The sequence below is a fragment of the Hoplias malabaricus genome, chromosome 6, assembly GCF_029633855.1.
Source record: "Hoplias malabaricus isolate fHopMal1 chromosome 6, fHopMal1.hap1, whole genome shotgun sequence".
Lineage (NCBI taxonomy): Eukaryota > Metazoa > Chordata > Actinopteri > Characiformes > Erythrinidae > Hoplias > Hoplias malabaricus.
Genome location: NC_089805.1, coordinates 16,622,627 through 16,646,349, shown reverse-complemented (window position 1 = coordinate 16,646,349; position 23,723 = coordinate 16,622,627). Strand labels below are relative to the sequence as shown.

Below are 23,723 nucleotides of genomic sequence, written 5' to 3'. Positions count from 1 at the left end.
AAACAATCTTATAATTAATTACAGATTAAAATTTTACTTAAAAAATTTTTAAGTAATCCGTCTACTGCTCTTGCAAAATAATTCAATCTGTCAGACTGCAAGGGAATCCCCTGTGCACAGCCCTCTTCAAGTCACAACACAGAATTTCTTTTGGATTCATGTCTGGGCTCTGGCTGGCCCATTCCAAGGTTCTTTGAAAAAATCTTTTTTCCAGGTAAAGCTATTTCGTGTGATGTGTGTTAGGGTTGTCCTGCTGAAAATTGACTGCTTTAGGCCAGAATTGACTGATATTTGTAAACGTCCATAATTTCCTCCTTCACAAAAGCCACAGTTCCAGATGAAAAAATATATATATATATTAAAGCTTCACTGTGGGTATGGTGTTCTTGTTTTTGGGCTACCATTTGGAATTATGGCTAGAACGGTCAACAACATCACCCCACTTTTCTGGCAGACATGTTGCAGGTTTTTGCAAAACGTAGCCAAACCTGGATGGAAAATGCTTCCTGAGACCCAGATGGCTGAAGAAACCAAGGCTAGCTATGAAAGAAAAGTGCCAGAGCACACATTAAATTACAAACTGCGGTGAATATGCCTGTGCTGTGGATAGTAGTCCTGGGTTAGTTGCTAAAAGCATCTCATTTGGACATGAGCACCAGAATTGACCAAGGCACAACCAGGTATCGGGGGACAGTTAGATATTTAACAAAAGCGGTATAAAGAGAGAAAAAATTTTATTAGATTTTTTATTTCGGTCCCAAAAACCAGCATAATAACATTATATCAATAATAATATCATTAAAGGAAAAAAAAAAAAAAAAAAAAATAATAAAATATCTTCAGTTTCCACAGCCTCCAGATTTTACCCTACAGGCTCATGACATGTCCATGTGAAGGTAAAGGGGCATGGTTTCAAGCTAAGGCGAGATGTCACCTGGTGCCAGTCAGGAATGTATAGGTGGTGGGTGGTGCTTTAGGGGGCAAGGTACAAGCCTAATACAGGCTATTGCTGAGATACCTGTAGACAATGAAACAGAAATGTGAAAAAATCAAGGAGAGAGGAAACATAAGCTGTGTGTGTAATTCAGGTCACTGTAACCAATAAAGCACTATTCACCCATTTTTACAAACCAATGAATAAATAATGCTAGTTTAAAAATAATAATAATAATAATAATTTTTCAGTTAGAACATGCTCAACTTTTAATGAGGGGGGCAATATGCAGAAGCAGAGCCTCAAACTCCCTCACTAACCTACGGAAATACTTTCAGAACAGCTACCTTCAGAACTAGATACTGAATGAGTTGGTGAAACACCCTGTGCTCTTGATATTTCTGTAGAATGGGGTGAACCCAATGCATCTGACTTGGACTCTTAAAACTTAAGTTATTCAAAGCCATATAAATGGATACCTGCTGCGACTGTGTGTCTGGACCTCTGCTGGATTCAAAGCCATATAAATGGATACCTGCTGCGACTGTGTGTCTGGACCTCTGCTGGCCAAACGACTCAGAATGTTTCTTTCAGACATCTGTAGCCTAACGGCAACTGGTGGTATCCTGGCAATGGTTGCTGGAAGACGCGTGACATCTGCCTTCATGTCGCTCAGCAACTCCTCTAGCTGTTTCAGCACTGTTGGAAAATGTGTTGCACAAAAAGTAAGAGAGTCAGCAAAAGCATTTTGTTGTGCATCTTTAAATGTATCTTGTGTATCTTTAAATAGATCAGTGCTCTATGCACAGATTAGTCTGCACAATAAAACAAGATTTGTTTGTTTAGATCAAATAATAACTAGCCAATTCTTTTTTAATAAATAAGGAACTATGGGTTTGCTCTGAATTTGCCAACCTTTGTGCAGGACAGCATTGGCAGGTTTGTTTCCAGACATTGACTCCTTGCTGAGATGCTGGTGGGACTCAGCTAGACACTCCACCTCACTGAAGCGTGTGTTCAAAGCCATGGAGGGGTGAGAAGGGTCCTCAGTCATATTCAAGTATGCTGCTCTTCGCAATTGCTCCTCAATCACTAGAGCCTGTTCCAGTAGCTATAGAAAGTCAGTGATATAGATGTCAGTGAGATACAGACTTATTTCAGGTTCTTAATTATAGTCAATTTTTAAAACTGTTTAGACAAGTTACAATTATAATTAATATATTTTATAATGAACAATTATAATTAGATTATAATTCTAAGAACAAAGTCAGAAAAATTCAGGAGAAAAAAATAAATTTGAGAAATAAGTCAAAATAGTTCAGAGAATAGTCGGAATATTATGCTGCACATACAATGACACAAGCCTTTGCAGTATAATTGAAGAATTAAGTGTTTTGTCATATAGATCGTATAGGTCGTATAGATCTCAGGTATAAATACTCAGTCCTCTGGCAAATCAGGACCAGATTGTTAGTATTTGAATGCTGAATCGGTTCAGCAAAAACCTGTTAAGCCAGAACAGGGCATGTAATTTCGCAAAAAATGTATAACACACCATATTATTTATATCACTTGAACTTTTCAAGTATTGATTGGTTATTGTCATTTGATTTGTGGAATGTTGACTGAATGGAACTTCTCAATTTCTGTCCACAATTCCACATAAGATACACACCAGAAAGATGTGACCATACAACTAATTTTACAAAGTCTGTGTTTTTGGTTGCTTTTTAACGTTTTGGGTTTTTTTCTTACTGCATAATTGTTTTGTAGCAGTTTAATCCGACTGCAAAAATCTCGTCCTTCCTCCGAGTAATATGACACAGGGTCTAAAGAGTAATTCTTCTAAAAGAGAAAGTGCAAAACTCCTTCTGTTATAAATAAATATAATTTGTGTGCTAATGTTTCATTCTCCCTTTCTCTGTGTTGTGTTGGTTCGATGTGCTTTTTCTAAGCCTGTTTGTTTTACAAATTTGCGCTTTAGATTTACATATAAAACCAGCACGCGATAATTAGAATCAAGTCTTGATGGAAAGCCCAATTTCTCTAGTTCACTCTAATGATGAGCAAACAGGTGAAAAAGAAATTAGTTTTGCATTGCATGGGCAATGCTCCTGGTTCCAATGAGCGAGAAAAAAAAAAAAAAAAAAAAAACAACTCTCTGCAAATGTTGCCTGTCTCCTCCTCAAAACGTTAGTCACGTACCTTGAATCTCCTCGCTAGAAACTTGTTTTTGATCTCCAGGAAGTTTCCTCTGTTCATCTCACCCTTAAAGGGCTCGTTGAGGATTGCAAATTTGACATCGTTCTGAATGTCTTGCCACCTGGCATAGCCGTGTCTGAGAAAAATTAAGGAAGTTCACAAGCCCTTTTAGGGATCACATATATCCTGTAAAGCCACCATATTAGTTGCAGGAAGCAATGCAAAGGATACTGTATGATACCAGCAAGAAGCCAGTAGTCATGGCGACGATGCCAAATCTCATTGGTCTTCTTGGTAACAGTTGCTGCCCGCTCTTCATTCTGCCATAGGGAGTGCAATTCTGTGTGACAAAGACATTTTTAAATGATTTGATTGAATTATATTAATATTGCCATCACGTAAAACAACTGTTTGATCAACTGGTGGTTTCTATGGGCAGCACGGCGGCGCAGCAGGTAGTGTCGCAGTCACACAGCTCCAGGGACCAGGAGGTTGTGGTTTTAAGTCCCGCTCGGGGTGACTGTCTGTAAGGTGTCCTCCTTGTGTCCGCGTGGGTTTCCTCCGGGTACTCCGGTTTCCTCCCACAGTCCAAAAAACACACATTGGTAGGTGGATTGGTGACTCAAAGTGTCCGTATGTGAGAGTGTCACCTTGTAAAGGACTGCCACCCCCTCCGGGGTATGTTCCTGATGACAGTTACAGAGGATATTTGCTAGTAGCAGCCAGTGTAGTGTAATGTCGGCGTTGGAGGAAATTTGCATAGAAGATGCTTCCGCTACTTTTTAAGTTGTATGTCCTGCTGCATTTTGGGTTCCCGGTAACAGAGTGACAGACAAGATATGAACCGTTTGTAAATGCTGTAAGAAAATAATGCCGTTCATCATGGTTAATACAAGCACTATAAAAAAAAACTTGCAGCACCACCATGACTCTCTGCTTAAGCCAGTCGTAAAGAAAATAACGAAAAGAGAGACAACACAAACTGGACCTCAACATCCACAGTAAAATGCTAGAGCCACAGCAATAACATTGTATATATTTTTGTTTTATATATGTTCTCAATTCCATTAGGTCACATACTGTTTCAATTACAAACTAGGAACTCTTGCATAGTTAATATGCAGTTAAGTCTCAAGAGACTCAGCCATACAGGAGATAAAGCAGGCTGTTACATTTGCGCTTTTTGACTTTCACTTTTTTTTTTATTGTCAAATAAAACTGTTTTCCTAGACCTATTTGTCATCGTTGAAGTTTTCATAAAACTCATCTCGTTTTCGTGAACCCAATATCGTGTCTCGTCTTGTGAGAGGAGTGTCTGGTCACATCACTTAATACAGGTAATTCAGAAATTAATTGATATATCTATTTTGGTTAAACAAATATGTTAATAGGTTGTATGAACCCCGATTGTGTGTCCATGAAGCCATTTGTTTGTAGCATGCACAAAATGAGGCCTGACATTGTCTTGCTGAAATAACCATGGACTTCCTAAGAAAAAGATGCCTTAATAGCAGCATGTTACTCTAAATACCCAATATTAAGCTCTACATTAAAAGAAAACCTCTCAAATTTGCAAGTCAGCCAGGCCATGGTCATTGATGTACACCCAACCCCCATTTGAGGGCTTGAAGGACAAGCTAATCCAACACTGGTGTCCAGCCTTACTGTACATGGACTGGTTTTGCTTCAGGTTTCCTGAAACATTTCACATATTTAAGTACTGTAGATAAGACCTCAATTCTTTGCAAATGTATGCAAATTATGAAAAAAATCTCTCAAATTTTGGCCTTTTTGACTTTGGAAAATGCTTCATTATATTCATCTGCTGCTGGTATAAAACCCATGTGACATGAATTTCCTATTCATTTTTCACTCTTATTTTACCACTATACCAGCCTTTATTGGGGCGTGTATTAGACATTATTTAGGGGGCTTTGCATTTATTAAAATTTGTTTATATTTACAAAACACTCAAATTGGTCATGAACACACTGCAAATATTTTCCAGTTAAATCACTTGTTTCTGTTTCAAAATATCTTTTCTGGAAATGGTGTTTGTAGATAAAGAATTGCTCTTACCAGTAAATCCTCCATCTGCTATATTGAACATGAAACGAGTCTTTGTTTTCTTTTTCTCCTCGCTTGCTCCTGCCCCCACTACATCTTTGGCACTGTCTCCATTCTGCAACTTGGCAGGTTCCTCTGCCACAGAAGAGTCCTTCTCCTCCCGTTGTTCTTGAATGGAATAAGTACACCACAAAAACTTTTATTTATTTATTTATTTTTTTTTAGGTAAAATGCATCCAAAAAGAAGTAAAATTAAAAAAAAAAAAAAAGTGTGCGAATATATAAATAAAAGCCAGGTTTTTTACCCTTCTTCTCATCAGGGGCAGGGCTGGTGTCCATCTTTTCTGTTTTGTCATCTTTCTTTTCATCTGGGTAAAAAGGATGAAATATCCAATGTAAATGTGCTCAAGACCCACAGTTAGGAATCTGTACCTGGTGCAAGAATCAATTAGGAGGTTTACCTTTGCTTTCAGAATCCTCTTTCTTGATATCAGTCCTTTCAGTCTTTGTCTCCTCTGAGGTCTTATTTTGTTCTTCATCTCCATTTTCCTCCTTCTCTTCCTCTTCTGCATCCCCACATTTCCCTGTGTCTGTTGTTGATTCATTTGCCTTGGTTTTCTCTTTTTCATGCTGCTCAGCAGCAGAAGGCATTTTCTCATCAACATCATCATTATCATCATCATCATCATCATCATCAGGAATGGCAATGACCTATTAAAAAGGGCATCCATTTACACTGATATTTTAAAACTTTCTGTGAAATGTAAAAGTTAAAATAGAGCAACCACGAACCTCTGACTCAGATTTCTTACTGGATTCTTTGCTTGCTTGGTCACCCTCTCCATCCCTCTTCAATTCTTTCTCTTTTTCAGTATCTTTGCTTCCATCTTCTGACTTAGAAGGATCTTCTGTAGAAAGAATGAAGGCTTTGTCACAGGACCGTTTGCGGTTTCCATTCATTTAATGTAACGTGTCTATCCAGTTCTGAATGCTGAGAATTATTAGCAAAGTTAGCAAAAATATCTTTAAATAAATAAATAAAAAATAAATAATCAGACAATGCCAGTTTTTATATTCCCTCAAAAAGTAAATTGCAATATTTAAAAAATTTAAATCTCAAATGCTCAATAGCTTTTCAGTTTATAAATAACTGCTGTAAAACAACAACAAGCATCACAATCCAAATTTTAAAACTATATGAAAAGAAACTTTGGAGCCAAAATAAACCTGGAGCAGGTGTATTAGGTTGTGTATCAGCTGGAGTGCCCGTGGAAGATGTTTTCCCTGGTGAATCTGGGTGGCCAGCAGCAGCTTTTTTGTTTTCTTCAAGTTCCATCATCCAGGGCATGGACCACTGACCATTGACATGCTCAAATTCTTGCACCTGGTGACATGCAGTATGTAGAACCATTAGCCACAAATTACACAGATGAAACTGAATAAAATGACTGCAAAAATATTCTTACCTTCTTGCGAATAAGGGACATGACCCCGATTCGAGTGAGGACATGTTGCCTTGACAAACCCTCTCGTGGCACACCATCAGCAAAGGTTTCAGCACCATCAGCACCAGGCTCACACAAGTGCCTCATAAAGAGCGATACATATGCCCTAAGACAAAAACAGAAAAACAACATCTTCAGTCAATAAATGGCTATTGTAATACAGATTGCAAAGACTAGCAAGAACAAACCTACTACTCACTTAAACTCCTTCTCAGATTTTCCTCGTAAATCCCTGACCAGCCACTGGGTGGTGAATGCATCCTGGGGTGGCATTCCATAACGCATCACAGCATTTAAGAAGGCCTTTCTCTGCCGTGCATTGAAACCCAACACCTAAAACATAGTGTCATTTTAAAAAATGTACTTAATAGGTGAGTACAAGTACTAGAAAGCATATTGCAACACTGAATAACTTTACCTCAATGTTGCCTCCCACTCTGGCCAGTAAGGGGGGTAATGGTTTGTCTTTGTCATTTCTAAGACCTTTCCTGTTGGGTCTTCGTGAATTTGCTAGATTTGGGGGGTGGGGGGTGGGGGGGTAAACATGTGTGCAGTTCAAAAGACTGCATTTCAAATGTAGGAACACATTTATTTCTGAGTGATACTGATGTAAATTTACCTTCAGCACGTTCATCGAAGTCTTCATCTCCTTCTTCTGAAGCTACAGAGTAGTCTGACTGACCATCAGATTGATCATCTTGCCAGTCTGTTGTCGAAAATAGAATGAATTAAGAGGTCACATACAAATGTCACTGCTCCAAATCTACAAAGTGTATTACTTATTATCATTCAAATATTTAACTTAACTACTTTTTACTCATTAATTTTAGCCAGTCTTGTTATTCGTCCTCTTTAAAATACCACCTCGAAGTATGAGAGAAAATCTACAAAACTAGCACCAATTAAATTTTAAAATACTAGAAGGAAACAAAAGTTGAGTGTTTTTGGGTCTATGTCAATGGTCCCACAATTTCATATTTTATATGTAAACAAAGAGAAACACAAACTTAAAGTCAAAAATGTAAAACCTAGCATATATATATATGTATGTATGTATGTATGTATGGTTATTGCAGGTTATTCTAATCAGTACCTCTGTCTTCCTGAGATCCATCATTATAGTTGACTTGTTTGCGGATACGCTTGCCCTTGCCCAGGTTTCGGGCCAAATCCTCCTGCTGTTGCTCATAGTGGTGTCTAAGCAGCTTCTCCCAGTAATCAGGATCCACACTCTCCTCCTGCTTAATGATTTCTCTCTGTACCTCCTCCTCCTACACAAGTAAAAAATGAGCATGTGGAGAAAAGAACAATAGTTTAAAATCAAAAAGTAATATTTACTACACTGCTTGACAAGTTTGCAACACTCACCTCATCTTCCTCATCTTTGACCACATACTGAGCCACTTTGAAGGAACTGAGGTATTCATTCATACTTTGGAGTTCTGTGTCTTCTGTAGCATCCTGATTACGGTCGAGCAGCCGGTCAATTGCTTTATCATCGTAATGAATCACACTGCTGTCCTCCTCTTTGTTCTCTCCTAATAGGGTTTGAAGAGAACTTAGAAACACATTTTACCATGTATTTGTGCATGCAATTCGAGTAGGTAAGACCCATTTTATATATATATATATATATATATATATATATATATATATATATATATATATATATATATATATATATATATATATATATATATATATATAAAACAAATAATCATGCTAAGCATAGACAAAACCAGACTGTCTGATTCACCTTCTCCCTCATCCTTAAAAAGCTCCTCTGTGCCAAATTTAAGAATATCATCCAGCTCCTGCTTGGACATTGAACCTGTTTTGGAACCCAAACCAGGTCGTACCACCAAGTGCGTAAGCATCATTTTTTTCTTGGCCACCTATACAAGAAATTAAGATTTTAAATAGATAAATAGGATATCATTTATCAGTAGAAGCAGCAGAGCATAGAAACAAGGTATGACTTTTTGGAAAGCGGTTATACCTGAGTAATTCTCTCCTCCACAGAGGCTTTGGTCACAAAGCGATAGATCATCACTTTCCTGTTTTGACCAATTCTGTGAGCTCTGCTGAAGGCCTGTGTGAGGAATAATAAAACAAATACAGAAGACCAAGCAACAGCCCAAAAAAATGCTGTTTTAAGTAATGAAAGGTACAAAGTAAATTCAACCAGGGAGGCTGCAGTGTTACAGAACTGCTCACCTGAATATCATTATGAGGGTTCCAATCGGAGTCATAGATAATGACAGTGTCAGCTGTGGCCAGGTTGATTCCCAGGCCACCAGCTCTAGTAGAGAGGAGAAATACAAACTGGACAGCACCAGGAGCTGATGGGGAGAGATACAATTCAGCTTATTGTGAACAGATAGGTCATAATCAATTAAAAAAATTTCACTGTATTACTAAATGGAAGTGAAGCGGTCCTACAGTGACCAAAACAATACGTAAAAACTCACCATTGAAACGATCAATGGCTTCTTGCCTCATTGCCCCAGTAATACCTCCATCAATACGCTCATACTTGTAGCCCTCATTCTCCAGAAAATCCTCCAGCAGGTCCAACATTTTAGTCATCTACAAAAAAACACCCACAGCAATGAATTGTCTTTATTTTAAGATTATATCACTGCTATCTTTATTGTCCAATTATACATGGCTTTGTCTGTGCAAAAATGTATACCTGAGAGAAAATGAGCACTCTATGTCCTCCCTCTTTCAGCTTGCGCAGCATCTTGTGAAGGAGCAGCAGCTTCCCAGAAGCTTTAGTGAGGGCACTGCCATCATACATCCCATTGGGCATCTTAGGTGCTTCCTGTTTCAAACAACCACAAGAATTTGTTCATTAGCATCTAAAATTATTCTTTTGTGATCTTCTAGTGAGAAAATGGTATACTCTTTAAAAGCTTAGAGAGCGCGTACCATAGCAGCAACAGGAAAAAGGTAGGGGTGATTGCAGCATTTCTTTAGATCCATCACCACATTGAGCAGGGAGACTTGGTTTCCACCTCCTCTAGTGTTTAGGGCCTCAAAGTTGCGGGTCAAAATGAACTTGTAATATTTTCTACAAATAACAAAGATAATTTTTAAGAGCTTCTTTGGTGTTTGTCAACTAGTGAAAATGCTAAATGTCAGGTTCAGGAACACGTTGTAGGTGAGAGCATTTATACAGTCAACAGAGATTTTAAATAATGTTCTATTTGTGCTGTAATCACTTATTTCCAATTATTTGGCGAGGTATGTCTGCCTCAATCTAAAGACTTGAACATTCCAGCTATTTACTCCTTTCAAAACTGGACTTCATAGTCCAACCATTCTGCCAACCCCTTCTATTAGTTTTTTTCCCCTCACTCACTTCTGCATAGGGCTAAGCTCCACTCGGACAATAAGCTCAGTCTTCGAAGGCATATGCTTGAACACGTCTGCTTTGAGTCTCCTGAGCATGTGTGGTCCCAGCATGTCATGGAGTTTCTTAATCTGGTCCTCTTTAGCAATATCTGCAAATTCCTCCAAGAATCCCTCCAGATTACTAAGGGAGGTAAATATTAAAGTCAGACAATAATGCTATATATGTAACAGGACAACTCATTCACATACTTTACATCCATTCCAAGACACATGCACATACAAATACCTGAATCTCTCTGGCGTCAAGAAATTAAGCAAGTGGAAGAGCTCCTCCAAGTTGTTCTGGAGGGGAGTCCCAGTAAGCAGCAGCTTGTGTTGAAGTGAGTAGCCATTCAGCACTCTGAAAAACTGCACACAGTCATATAATTATAAGTGAACACAGCTGGCTATTTCAAAGCTAAAACATCTGAAAATCCAGAGGAGAGCCCAAGATAACAAGACAGTAAAAATTTAATTTGCAGATATTGCTCCTGACATTATAAAGATAAATATTTATCTCTGGACAGTAGGACTGACCTTGGACTGGTTATTTTTAAGTCTGTGGGCCTCATCAACCACCAGACAGGCCCAGTCGATAGAGCCCAGGATAGCCATGTCAATTGTGATCAGCTCATAAGATGTCAACAGGACATGGAATTTTACAGATGCCTCTTTCTGCATGTAGAAGGAACGGCAAATATTAAATTATGTGATATCAGATTATATGGCAGGGAACTATTCAAATATCTAACTTTGCTAATCATGCACCAATAAATACCCCTACCATTAATTCATTTTTATTGTTTTTTAAACCTAACTAGGTATTTTTGCGGTTCAGACTGAACTCACCTTCATCCTGGAAGCCTTCTTGCCTCCACGAATCGCATTGTCCTCAAACGAGAACTCATTTTCTCGAATGACAGCTCTGCTGTCCTTATCACCTACATAGGTGACCACATACATGCCCGGAGCCCACATTTCAAACTCTCGCTCCCAGTTAATGATGGTGGACAGAGGGGCACTGACAAGAAATGGACCCTTAGAATGACCCTAGAAAAACGAGGGAGAGATTTGTTAACTAGATTTAAAAAAAAAAAAAAAAAAAATTCAACCCTTAAATAAAAACCCTAGTTTTATGTGTGTCTGATCCACTCAATAGTACAACATACATTAATATTATTCTGAGAATGAACCACAACTAAAATAATACTTGCTCTATATAATAAGGTTAAAGGGGGCTAACAAAGTAAGCAGAGAAACAATTTGTTACACTCTGCAATTATAAAACTAAAAAGTGCATTTTTATGGAAAGTAGAAATAAATAGGTGGACTTTATTCTACACCTCGGACAGCAGGGGGCAGACTCGATACATTTTATATCTATAAGCAACTGTGGTCATCCATGTTGATTAAATCGGCAAATTGTAGATGAGGACATGTTCTCAAATCAAAATGGCAACCCTGCTAACTCATGCAACTAATTCAACACAAGCTCATAAAAACATACGTGGGCGAACACATATACACTTCCAAACTCGCAAACCTCTTTGTACAATGAGTAGAGGAACACAACAGTCTGCACGGTTTTCCCCAGACCCATTTCATCTGCCAGGATGGTGTCAGTGCCTTGAGCCCAGGAGAAGCGCAGCCAGTTCAAGCCTTCGAGTTGATAAGGATGCAGTGTACCTCCTGTTGCATCCAGATATTCTGGCTGACGGTCAAACTTGATGGTGGGCTGAAGAGAGCGAAAACATGAGTCTATAGTTACAGTGTCAGGAAGGCTTTTGCCAAGATTTGTCATACATGTGGATCCAAGATTTAAAGGCATTTTCTATGAAACCATTAAAAAAATAAATAAATAAAATAATAATAAAAAAAACCATTATGAAAGTTATATACTGCTAAGAGCATCATGAATTTTTATAAAATGTGTCAAATATTATCTATAAAGTTAAACACAAAATAATCTGCTCAAATCAATCTAGTTTGAAAACAGGATTCCATTTGCTTTATAAATGTCTCAGGTAAGATGAGTCATTTCTTTGGATTGAACTGTTTTGCCAAACTTGGCAACAAAATTTTTACTGGAGGGGCCATTATTAATTCATCTTTCAGTGGAGGAAAAGAAAAAAAAACCCTGATAACCACCACTCAAAAACATTATATAAGACACCTGGGATATAAAAAACGTAACATTATTTAACAATACATTAAGACTTTACAACTTTGAGGTTCACATATGGCTGCAAGCTAGTTGGTGAGCAGTTAACAAGATTAATTACACTAGCCTTGGTTCACATTGAATACAAACAAATAAACCATTGAAACAAATCGTCTCAAACTATAAAATGGTGCAAAATCAAAAGACAAAGTGTAAAATCACTTAAAAGCAAATTTACATCACCCATCATATACATGCAAATCTTTTTCTTGACATAAGCATAAAAAACAAACAAATTTAAAGACTTTTATTAGGTGATGTTATGTCATTGTTTATAGGTTGCAATGTCTAGGTTTGTTTTTTAAAGCATTTACTTAACTTGCACTGTTTGACTGGAAATGTAAGTTTCTGTATTAGGCAGAATGAGACTTACATCCACAACAGGATTCTCTGGAGGTCTGTCCAGTCTCTTCAGCTTGCTTCTGACTTTCATTTTCTTATTTGGTCTGCCTTCATCTCCCATCATAAGTTCCCTGGCAGTGGGGAATACATGCATACTTCACTTCAAATTCTGAGAAAAGCCAAAGACTTTGCACACTTTGCATTTATGCTTGGTAATACCTGTGATTCCAGTACTGAATTTTATAAGCCTCATATTCTGGGATCTCCATGTCCTCCAATTCCCAAGTAGCCTGGTCATATGGCAGATCTCTCCACTTGATGAGGTAGTGACAGTTATTTTTCTTATCCACACTAAATGGGAAATAGTTTAGAGGTTCTATCTTCAGTATGATTTAACTTTTTTCTTTTTCGAATTTCAAAAAGCCACTGCATGCCATAAACCAAAAAATACACCAAGGTTTTTCAAAGCACTATGTTTTAGTTTTGCAGCTCCTTTGCTCTAGCAGTTCAATCTGAAGTAATACATTAGTCAATTAGTCAAACACACTAATATATATCTCGTTATACTTGTATAGCGCCTTTCTAGATACCCAAGACTGCATAGGGCACTAAAATATATAAAAGTTTAGTTTTACCTGTGGTTGAGGATGCGGTGGATAATCATCCACTCCATTTTGATGCCAAAACGATAATACTTCTCCTCCATCTGCGCATAGATGGGGTCTTTGTTCTTTCTTTTGTCACTCTTGTCTTCATCACCCTCACCTCCAAAGTCTATGGGTGGGGGTTCGTCCATGTCGTTCTTGCGTTGGTAGTTTCTGAACATCACCTGGCAATGCAGTTCCAGCTACGGAGAAGAAACAGGATAGATATTTAACTTATTCGAGATTAGCTCATGGTTAGTCTGACTGTGTACTGACCAAAGGTGACATTTGGGGGTGGGGTACAGGCATTATTTAGACTCACTTAAATCATGAACTTTCACATTTTTGAACACTTTTTCTGAACTTATTTTGTTCCCAGGGTATATATGACTTTACATCTATTTATAGGACTTCAAGTTACTATGCTCTGTTTATGCAGCATTCCATTTGAACTTGGATATGGAAACTTCTGAGTTCCAAGTATGGAAATTCCAACGGGAACGACTTCAAAAATCTGATTTCCTACTTGGAAACTCACCAAACCCGATGATAGAATTCAAGATGGCTGCCCACACATCAACACTCTAAAAGCTAAAGTACAGTTTATTATCTATTTATGTCTGATTAAATTGGCCCTACACATTAATATCCAACTTCTGTATGTGGACGTGTTTCCATGGTCTTTGTATGCATAAAATTTCATGCAGCATTCTTCCACAAAAAGAACTCCTGGTTCCTGATTCTTGGAACCTTGGTAAACATGAGGCAAACATAACACAGCATTACTTACACTGTGCATGCTGGACTAGCCTGTCTCCCAAATTACAGCAATGATGTGGAGATGACGCCAAAAGAATAGACACTTTGAACACATCTGGGATCACTGCATATCAAGTCACTATAATGTCAATAAACTAAGTTTCAGAGAATTTGTTCTGTCTATTCTGTGGTGCTGTATTTCTTAAATGGAGGTGCAGTGAAGTCCCCTACCCCTCAAATCCCACTCCATTTCCAACTGTCACCCATTACCCAACATTATTACCCATTAACTTATTTTAATTATAGAAAAGAAAGTCTTATTTAGGCCTGACGTTAAATAAAGGAGCTACAAACTGTGGAACTGTGTTCATGTGCACTGACCTGCAGCTCAGAGACCCAAGAGCAGTGCCAGTACGACATGTTTTGCCATTTGACAAAGAACTCCCTCTCAGGACGTCCAGCCAATGAAGCCGGGTCTGGGGCATCAGCGGGTAGATCAAGGGGTCGGGGGACAGGGGTGGGTGGTGGTGGATCGCCCCAACGCCAGGTGAGAATTTTCTGCACTTTCCCTTTCATAGGAGGACACTGAAAAGCAAAATTAAATCATTAACTTATGAGGTTATAAATAAACAGACCAAGATTATTTGCTTAGTCAGAATGAATAGAAAACGGAATGCATTTAACGAAGGCGAATTCATTCTAAATAGCCACATCCTTTATAAATTAATATAAAAAAATACCAATGACCTTTTCCACTTTAAAGCTAAGTAGTTGAGCTAACTTACAGTGCACCGAGGACAAATCCACTCTCCATTTGGTATTTCAGGCAGGGGTGGGTTGAGACAGTGGATGTGGTAAGACGATGGACAGGAGTCACAGCACAGCAGCTCTCCTCCATCTTTACACACTCTACAGAACTCCATGTGATGGTCATCCTCTTCTGCCTCCCCTCCAGCAGCTTCATTGTCCTCCTCTCCATCTGAGCCCTCCTCACGTGCTTCCCACTGAATACCTTCCTTTTCCTACATTTTTAATTCAATTATTATTTTCAAATTTAACCAGCAAGTGACTAACAAAACAACTTAGCACAGACAAGACAAAAAGGGCAATTTGAGAATTAGTATTTAGGTGTCATCTTAATTCTGCATATAATTAAAGCTGAAACTTACACAATGTGGGCAGCTCCATGTGCCCTCAGGGGCTTTTTCCATATCAGGGTCCAAGCAAACCATGTGGTAGGCTCTGGGGCAAGTGTCACAAAGGATGATCTCCCCTCCCTGCTGACAAACCTCGCAATAGTCCTGGTGGTCTGTCTCATAGCCATCAGCATCATCATCAGCTGAATTAGACAGGGTGAATGAGTAAAGATTAAGTCAAATCTTGACAGTCAATTGAGTATCTTTCTCCAATATTTGGGGTGAAGGATGGGGGGGGGAGGTAGAACACCATCCATCCATCCATCCATTATCTGTAACCGCTTATCCAATTTAGGGTCGCGGGGGGTCCAGAGCCTACCTGGAATCATCGGGCGCAAGGCGGGAATACACCCTGGAGGGGACGCCAGTCCTTCACAGGGCAACACAGACACACACACATTCACTCACACCTATGGACACTTTCGAGTCGCCAATCCACCTGCAACGTGTGTTTTTGGACTGTGGGAGGAAACCGGAGCACCCGGAGGAAACCCACGCGGACACGGGGAGAACACACCAACTCCTCGGTAGAACACCACATTTATTTAAAAATAAATAAAATAAATAAATAAATAAAAAATTAACAATTCTGCAGGAGTGAGAGACTGGGGCTTTTTGAGCCTTGGCCACCTGAATTAAGAATGTTGTGTTATTTGTCCAGATAAAAAAATCTAAGTACTGAAGTACTCATTATGTTATAAACGTGCCTCACCTTTCTTCTTCTTCTTAGGCTTGGGCTTCTTTTTGGAGCGACTGCTGCGGCTGTTGGAACCATCCGACACAGACACGCTGTTCATACTGCCGTCATCAAAATCACTGTCTACGTCCACATCATCATCTTCACTCTAAACAGGTATGTACAAATGTGAACAAATGAACTAAAAAGTAAGCATGGGAGACAGATCCTGCTTGAATTGAAGGTGTGTGTGTGATGAATTGAACACTTTGAATCCAACACCCTGTCAGTCCCCAGAAAAGAAAAAGCATTAGGTGAGATACTGTGATGAAAACTAGTGTGAAGCACTAGAAGATGGGAAATGAATTAGCTTGGAAATGCAAGTGCAACAAACACATACAGAAGAACGCTTTCTCTTGCTGTTGAATCCTCCCAATTTGATCTTCAGAGGAGCAACCTTTTTGGTCTTGACCTTCTTCTCCTGAGGCTTAGGGGCAGGTTTAGACTTCTTACGGGCATTAGGACCTGAAAGACAATAAGTAAATTGTGCCAAATTGTCTACATGTCAAGGGTCACTAATGCTGGTCTAAATGTAATTGAGACTTATAACACAAAAATCCCAAAATAAAAACTACATACCACTGGGGTCCTAAAAATCCACCACAATTTATTACAGTGTTTGTATGCTTTAAGGATTTTTTTTTTTATCTACGGGGTCACACAGCTCTTTCTAATCTGCTTATATATATAGTGCAGATTTTTTACCAAATACAGCTCTTTGGGCTGTTCAGTGAGTTTAATTGCTTGTAAACCTCTGTATATCCAGGCTATATACCGAATTTACAGTAGATTTTAATCCTATCGTGAAAACACCATTCCACCTGTTAGCTGCCATTAACAACTTAAAAACATTACAATGTCCCCAAAAGAGGGAGGGAAAAAAAACATTTGCTTTTCCTGTGATACCTGTACAAAAATAATTAAAAGTAAATTATTTTTAAAATATGCAAATCTTGCTAACCTTTGCCTTCTTTTGTTTTGGCCTTGCGTACAGGGGGCACAGGAGGAGGTTGGGGCTCAGCAGAAGGAAGCCCTGTAACAGCAGCTGCTGGCACCTCGGCTGCCACCATGCTCTCCACAGCTGCAGCAACATTAGCAGCTGCCAAGGCAGCATTGGCAGTAGCAGAACCACGGAGGGGGTTGTTGGTGCTAAACTCACGCCACTTCGCACCCAGCACCATCATCATCTTGGAGACAGCAATTTTAGGGTTTTTAGCTGCAATGAGAGGCCTAGAAACGATTGTAAAGAGATGATTGAAGACATCATTATGACATACAACATGATAGAAAGAATGATTGTAAAACTTTCGGTTAATAATAAATAATGGTTTAGAATTCAATTGAAAAACTGTAATTTACATTAACCAGACAGGTATTCATGGATTAATAAAAATAAATAAATAAACAAATAAATAAAACAATTATTTAAAAAACACTCTGAAATGATATTATATAACCTAATACCTTGCGTGATTTTTTTTTAAAGCCCACAATATATAAACAATAAGACATTACAAACTCATGCAGTTATCTACTTGCAAATTACAAAGAAGAAAATTACCTGACAAACTGGCTGAAAGCTTTGTAGTTAGTAAGAGATCTATAGTCCTCCTCTGTGAAGACGTGGTCAATGTCCTCCATACCCCAGGTATCCAGCAACTGGGAGGAGGTCTTTGGCTCCTGGAAAACAAATTCCTTACAATGACATATATAATACATATTTTCCCACAAGTTAACACCTTAGAGCTTAATGAAACATGTGGCATACTTTTGGCAAAATACTACAAGGATCTGTTTGAGCGAGTGCTCTTTTTGTGTGTCAATGTTCCTCCATTTGCCCCACCCAAGTGAAGGCCATGTTTCTGCTGTGGGTTGGTAGGCACTCAATACATAATTTAATAGGTAAATGCAGTGAAAAGGTGTGTTTTGGTTTTTTAATAATATTGTCAACTTTACAGTAATATATATACACCGTAACACACATCTCCAACCTATAATGTGGACAGAAATTCTTCAACAGTTTTCTGCAACCTTATAATACTCACCAAGCCATCATCATCATCATCATCCTCTTCTTCCTCAGGTTCCTTCCTTTTGGCAGTAGCTGAAGCAGAGTTTCTCTCAACGGCAGTGCTGTTCCTCTTCTTGTCTCTAGAGGTGCTGGCTCTCTTCTTCTTCTTCCTGCCAGGTGTGTAATCACTACCTTCACTGTCTGAACGTCCTTCAGCAGCATCCTCCTCTACTTCATCCATTTCAGTTCCATCTACAGGCTCAGGGGAACTCATAGGGATATCCTGGAGAATTAAAAAGGCAGAATTGCTTTTTAGAGCAATGTGGTGGTATAGTATTTATTTTATATTTGACATGGCTGCATGAAATCTTTAGAACCACAGAAGGGGAGAGGGGAAACAGCCAATGTAGTGGTATGGGAAAGTACTCTGACAATCCAAACTGTGCACCATAAGCAAGAATTGTCATGAAGATGATCCTGCTGCAAATTTGGGACATAAAATTAGGCCTACCTCCCTACGAGAGCGCTGTCTCTTGTTGCTTTTGCTCTCACGGCTGCTCTTTTTAGCTTTCTTCTTCTTTTTAACTTTAGGGGTCTCATTCTCTGACATATCTTCCTCCAGATCATCATCATCTGTAGCACAGGGTGAGCAGAAATGTATGCATTCATTCATTCATTGAAAACAAACATTTACACAACCACAGCTTATCCAGACTGTTTACAACCTTTTTTCTAAGGTGGCAAGATTCAAATAATTTAGTTTGTTTACAATATAACCTCTTGTTAAATGGTAAATTAAAAAGAAATAAATATATTTTGTCATTATAGGTATTAAAATATGAAATTTGTTCTTTAAACAATTAAACATAAACAAACAAATATAACCCTCACAAAGACCAACAACCACATGGCAAACGAATGGTTATTATTTACTCTCTGGAATGCTAGAAATGTAATAAGAGTTTATCTTACACCTGCAAAAGTCTGATAAATTTTAGGCAATTGCCTAAAGGCAGATTTATTTATATATCAAACATTTGAAAAGCAGAGCATGGATAATTTGGAGAGGGATAAGCCATTAGTTGGGCAAATGAGATTGAGTCACTTGTATTCTGATCAAGCAATGTACCAAATATTTTAGTAACACACACATTATATATCTCCTATAGCAGCCTCTGGAAGTGAGTAATTTGTAAAGACATTACTTTCACTGCAAAATTGCACCATTTTGATATGTAAAGATGGAATAAATGGAAATTAATTCCCCCCAAAAAAGTTGGATATATAACTTTAGTCGCTTTATAAAATGTACCAGTCTGGTACGGTCATTTTTGTGGGCTATTTCCCCCACACAGACTAAGTTTATTTACCACTGATGCTCCCACACTGTCCTAGACTATGGTCAAAATCCATGTCTAATAAACATTCTTCATGCGGGAAACTTAAAACTTCAAGGACAACTTGTCAAACTTTTATTGCTGACAGAAGGAAACTTCATTGTGTACATCCATTTTTTTTCAGGAGAGCACTGCCTTATGCTCTCAGAGCCTTTTGTACATTTGAGCGTGTTTAGGCTTACTTTAAAAAATGTAAATAATCCGAAAGGAGCATCTATATTCTAGATCGAAGGCCCCTGTTGTCATTTATATTCAGTGATGGCCGACGCATGTGAAGTCGCCAGTGAGAGGAAAGCGCGCTCGGCAGGGAAACCCCGGGCTTCTTTCAGAATTCTTTTCACAGCTTTATACTCAAGAAAAAAAAAGTTCCATAGTTTTGAAGAGAGGTAAACAATCCGAAATTTGCCCCTCTGTCCGTGGTTGGACAGCGGCGGGTCGTTCCCGTCAATGAGACTCGTTTGTGTGCGGAGAGCGGATTCGTCGTGTGAAACAAACGTCACAGGTCTGCCTTAGCCTGCGGCTAACCGCTAGCGCTGTTCTCTCACAAAAATACCGGTAGGCCGCGAGAGCCGGCAAAGCCCACGGACCGTGGAGTTAAACACACGTCTGAGCGAAAGCCGACAGCTTTGTGTAAAATATTGCAGCATTTACTTAATTATTCACGGCGACAATGTCGTAATATCTGCCGCTCGAGACCAATGGCACGAGATTATATTGATTAGCTCGCTAATGTTAGCTATTAAAAGTTGCCCATAATACATAAACATAAATATTTTGGTGAAAAGATTAAACTCTGCAACAGAACGTAATTACTTGTACCTATAACGAGCTCTGCTTTTTTTGCGCGTTAAACCAAAGACCAGTAGATTCACATGTTTTTCCCAAGCTTGAATGTGTTCAAAGTGTTCGTGGTTTTTAACATTAGTTTCAGCCACTGATACCACTTGGGATTTTATTTTTGGTTAATACTTTGAGGAAACCCAAAACATCCAATTTATCACATACGTTCACAAATTTCTTAAATGAATAATCTGAATAATTGTAACCAGTCTGTGTGGAGAAACATTCTCGATAAAAGGCAAATGTATTCGATAACCTACCTTGCATCATGGACCGGATTTCTGTAGGACCAAAATCATCTCTATCGTCTTCACTTCCAGACATAATTACGTTATTTGTGTATTTTCGCCGCTTGCTGAACAGAGATTTCACTCCTCTCACCCAATATTAGGTCTTTCTGATGTGAGGCGGGAGCCGTTTCAGAAGAGGTGGAAATTAAAAGTAGAGAAAGAAAACGGAAGTTAGTGTTGGTGACCGTCACTTAAATTTATAACAATGCCCAGTCTTAAAAATTAAAAATACCCCGCACGGTAACAGACGGAAGCACATGGGAAACTGTGAGGGATAAAAGTTGAACAAAAGCGCCGGCAGATTCAAAAGTCTGACCCAAACACGAGCTAGCAGAATTACAAACTAGCTCCCTCGCTAGCTCTATTCACAACTAGCAGGCGGGCTAACGGATAAGTAAAGTGTCTGCTAGCGGTGTTGGCTAAATTCAGAGGAACGACTGATTCGTCCGGTGTTCAATGGAGAACTCTACTTGGGCGTTCAAGGCTTATAATTACCGGTATGCACGGGATGGAGAATCACGAACAGACACTGTACTGTAAATTTAGTATACTCACAACCAGGATGCTCCTGTTGGTTAAAATAATTGGGTTGGGGCAGAAGAGTTAATATTTCCAAGCTCAAGTCCCTCCTTTAACAGTTAAATACAGCTTACAGAGCTCCCCTCTCTGTTTTGTTAATGGACTAAAATAGTCGAATTTTCTCCAGCGTAGGGGTGTCTGTACGACGTCGCCGACTCTCCCTCCCCTACTAACACCCCTTGCATACACACAAAGAGATCAGGGGGCAGACATCCCATAATACCCCCCCCCCCCCCCCCAAACACACACACACACACACACACACACACACACACACACTTTCACCCCTCCCCCCACTCTGCATAGTTACCTTGCAACATACAGACCATAATAATCACCCCCCCCACACACATTCAACGCTCTTCCCCATTCCACCATGCCCCTTAGCAACGGTTGCCATGGAGATGCTCCCCTCCCACTCCTGTTCTGTTAACATCCCATAATAATAATGACCGCAGTCACTGACATCCTACAATAAGCATAACTCCAAAAAGAGAGAGCAAGTAGGAGAGAGAGGGAAAAAAGACACGTCACATGGCAACTTCACGCCACATGACTACATCCATTCAACTCTACTGTACATGTATGTAGACCTGATGTACAGTTGTTTGAACGTGGTGTGGATAGGAACCTGACAGACAAGCAAAACTAACAGCACATGCTGGCAAGTTATTACACTGAAGATGTTCCTTCATAAAATTGATGAATCAGAACACAGAACCTTTAAAAGTTGCTCAGGGCCAATAGGCTTTAACCCTTACTTTCAGTCTACCTGCAATGGTGGCATGCATGCCTGTTCATTACAGCCACAAGGTCTATCACCAGGATGTTCAGAGACAATGATAATGTATGTGTGCAGACCTTCACCAGATGTCTTTTTTTTTGTTGGGTCAGAAATAAGAAAAGAAATGCGTACTAGCTCAGTAAATCTTTGGGACTTTAACTTGCACATTGTGTGTAGCTATTTCAGTGATGGGCTACTAGTTCTGTTCATCTAAATAAGAGTTAAATAGTATCATAGTGATTTCAAATACTGATATTGATCTGAACTGGTCAGGAACCACACGGTTATTCCAGTATTGTCAAAGTAATATGTGGTAGCTGCTAAAGTATCTGCCCTGGTAGTTGTGTAAGCACAGTGAGAAAGGACTCAACAACAATTATATTTTTCTGAAGTGATGTAGATTTAAGCTACATTAATAAAAAAAATTATTGTTTGTCATAATATGGACGTGTGTGTCTTAAATTTACTTCTGGCACTGATGCGAGTGGCAGCCTTTCCAGTAGCTCCATCCGTAATGCATGTTTTTTTTTTTTTTTTTTTTTTTTTTTTAAGAGTTTTTATCTTGTTTTGGAACTTAGTATACACATCACATGTGCATATTATCATATCCCGTGAATACGTCTACTTTTGAATTCCCCTCTATCTATATGTCTATTTATCTGTATATCTATCCAATTCCCAAATGTAGAACTTTTCAGAAAGTGATGTAAAGTCAGCTGCCATGACTGTACTAAATACTGAGAGCCCATTTCCTAGGATTGTTGGAAATTTCTCTCTAAGCTACTTTTTTTTCTGAACAAAATATCAATGTCTCCTTCTTACTGATATATAATTTCTCCTTCTTTCTTAATGTTTCTTCTGACACAGCAAACTCCATTTCTGACACTACTTCACTTTATTGTTTGTCTATTTTTGCTGCCATTCAGCCACCTCTTTGTTGCCTTTGTTCCCTCTATGTTTTCTTCATTCTTTTCTGATTTTACTGGCTCTATTCCAAAGAGACTGTGCAGAGCCACAAAGAGTACTGGAGGAGAGGTACATGTACCTCCTAAAGTTCTTTGACTCATACTTGTATATACACAAAAAATGTTCCCATTTTTATAATGGGAAGTGGATATGCACTAAAATCCCATAATTATAGATAGGAAAAAAGGATATTGTGGTAGTTGTCATGGCAACCTCCTCAGACACACCCCTCCCCCATGCTCCAGTAGCGGTGAACATCCCATAATATAATTTCCGAGTCAAAAGAAAGTACAGACCATAATATTCTTCCTGTGTCGAGAGTTGCCATGGAAATAAGCATGTGAGGGGAGGAGGGGAGGGGGGGTCAGATTACCACGCATGCCAAAATGTAGACCATAATACTCCTTCTGTTAGCACCCCCCCCCCACACACACACATACACCTTCATCTATACACACATATCCCTTAATTTTACCCTGTCACTAGGCAAAAGAAGCACATATGGACACAGAACCTCTCTAACAGACAAGAAGCAAGACACAAGGGAAGCTGGAGTGAGATAACTGATGATGTAGTCCCATTGGTAGGTAGATTCTTACAGATAAATGGATCAATGGGCAACAGACGAGATTGAGAAACTGAGAAATAAATAGTCTGTAATCCCAGGTTGATGACATCTATCCATTGCTGTCATCATGACAAATATATGTGCTAAATAATACTGTCCTTCCTATTGTTTGCCTTAGCCATCAACACATAATTATAGTTTGATTCTCAGCACTTTGCTACTGCCATTCCTTTGACAAGGCCAGATGTTTTTTTACAGGTTATTGATATGTTTCTGGTTGTCA

General features: G+C 38.9%; 1 protein-coding gene across 2 annotated transcripts; it reads right to left on the bottom strand.

Moving 5' to 3' along the window:
- Window positions 1–741: 741 nt before the first annotated feature.
- On the bottom strand, window positions 742–21,299 carry chd4a (chromodomain helicase DNA binding protein 4a). Of its 2 annotated transcripts, none has more exons than XM_066673585.1 (41): window positions 21,099–21,299; window positions 20,514–20,650; window positions 18,528–18,649; window positions 18,051–18,299; window positions 17,567–17,685; window positions 16,967–17,235; window positions 16,346–16,470; window positions 15,982–16,114; window positions 15,243–15,412; window positions 14,859–15,095; window positions 14,455–14,658; window positions 13,306–13,517; window positions 12,890–13,021; window positions 12,702–12,801; window positions 11,651–11,842; window positions 10,957–11,157; window positions 10,645–10,782; window positions 10,355–10,476; window positions 10,076–10,249; window positions 9,643–9,784; window positions 9,404–9,535; window positions 9,180–9,297; window positions 8,926–9,050; window positions 8,708–8,800; window positions 8,465–8,603; window positions 8,077–8,246; window positions 7,802–7,979; window positions 7,328–7,414; window positions 7,127–7,218; window positions 6,908–7,041; window positions 6,670–6,814; window positions 6,431–6,587; window positions 5,996–6,111; window positions 5,665–5,914; window positions 5,509–5,571; window positions 5,216–5,371; window positions 3,368–3,476; window positions 3,140–3,272; window positions 1,850–2,045; window positions 1,470–1,633; window positions 742–1,018 (listed from the first exon to the last, which is right to left on the bottom strand). In XM_066673585.1, the coding sequence occupies exons 2-41, from the start codon at window positions 20,575–20,577 to the stop codon at window positions 1,004–1,006; spliced, it is 5,877 nt and encodes a 1,958-aa protein (XP_066529682.1). In that variant the 5' UTR covers window positions 20,578–20,650; window positions 21,099–21,299; the 3' UTR covers window positions 742–1,003. The 2 variants fall into 2 exon arrangements, with proteins under 2 accessions (XP_066529682.1, XP_066529683.1); XM_066673586.1 differs by having other exon boundaries at window positions 5,996–6,108.
- Window positions 21,300–23,723: the final 2,424 nt, after the last annotated feature.

Excerpts from the sequence above, each read along its gene's own strand:
- chd4a (XM_066673585.1), bottom strand. The coding sequence starts at position 20,577 with ATGTCTGGAAGTGAAGACGATAGAGATGATTTTGGTCCTACAGAAATC. Across the intron at positions 8,604-8,707 it reads TGGAGGAGAGAATTACTCAG|GTGGCCAAGAAAAAAATGAT; the intron begins GTATAACCGCTT and ends TTTCTTGTATAG. Across the intron at positions 7,042-7,126 it reads GAGTGGGAGGCAACATTGAG|GTGTTGGGTTTCAATGCACG; the intron begins GTAAAGTTATTC and ends ACTATGTTTTAG.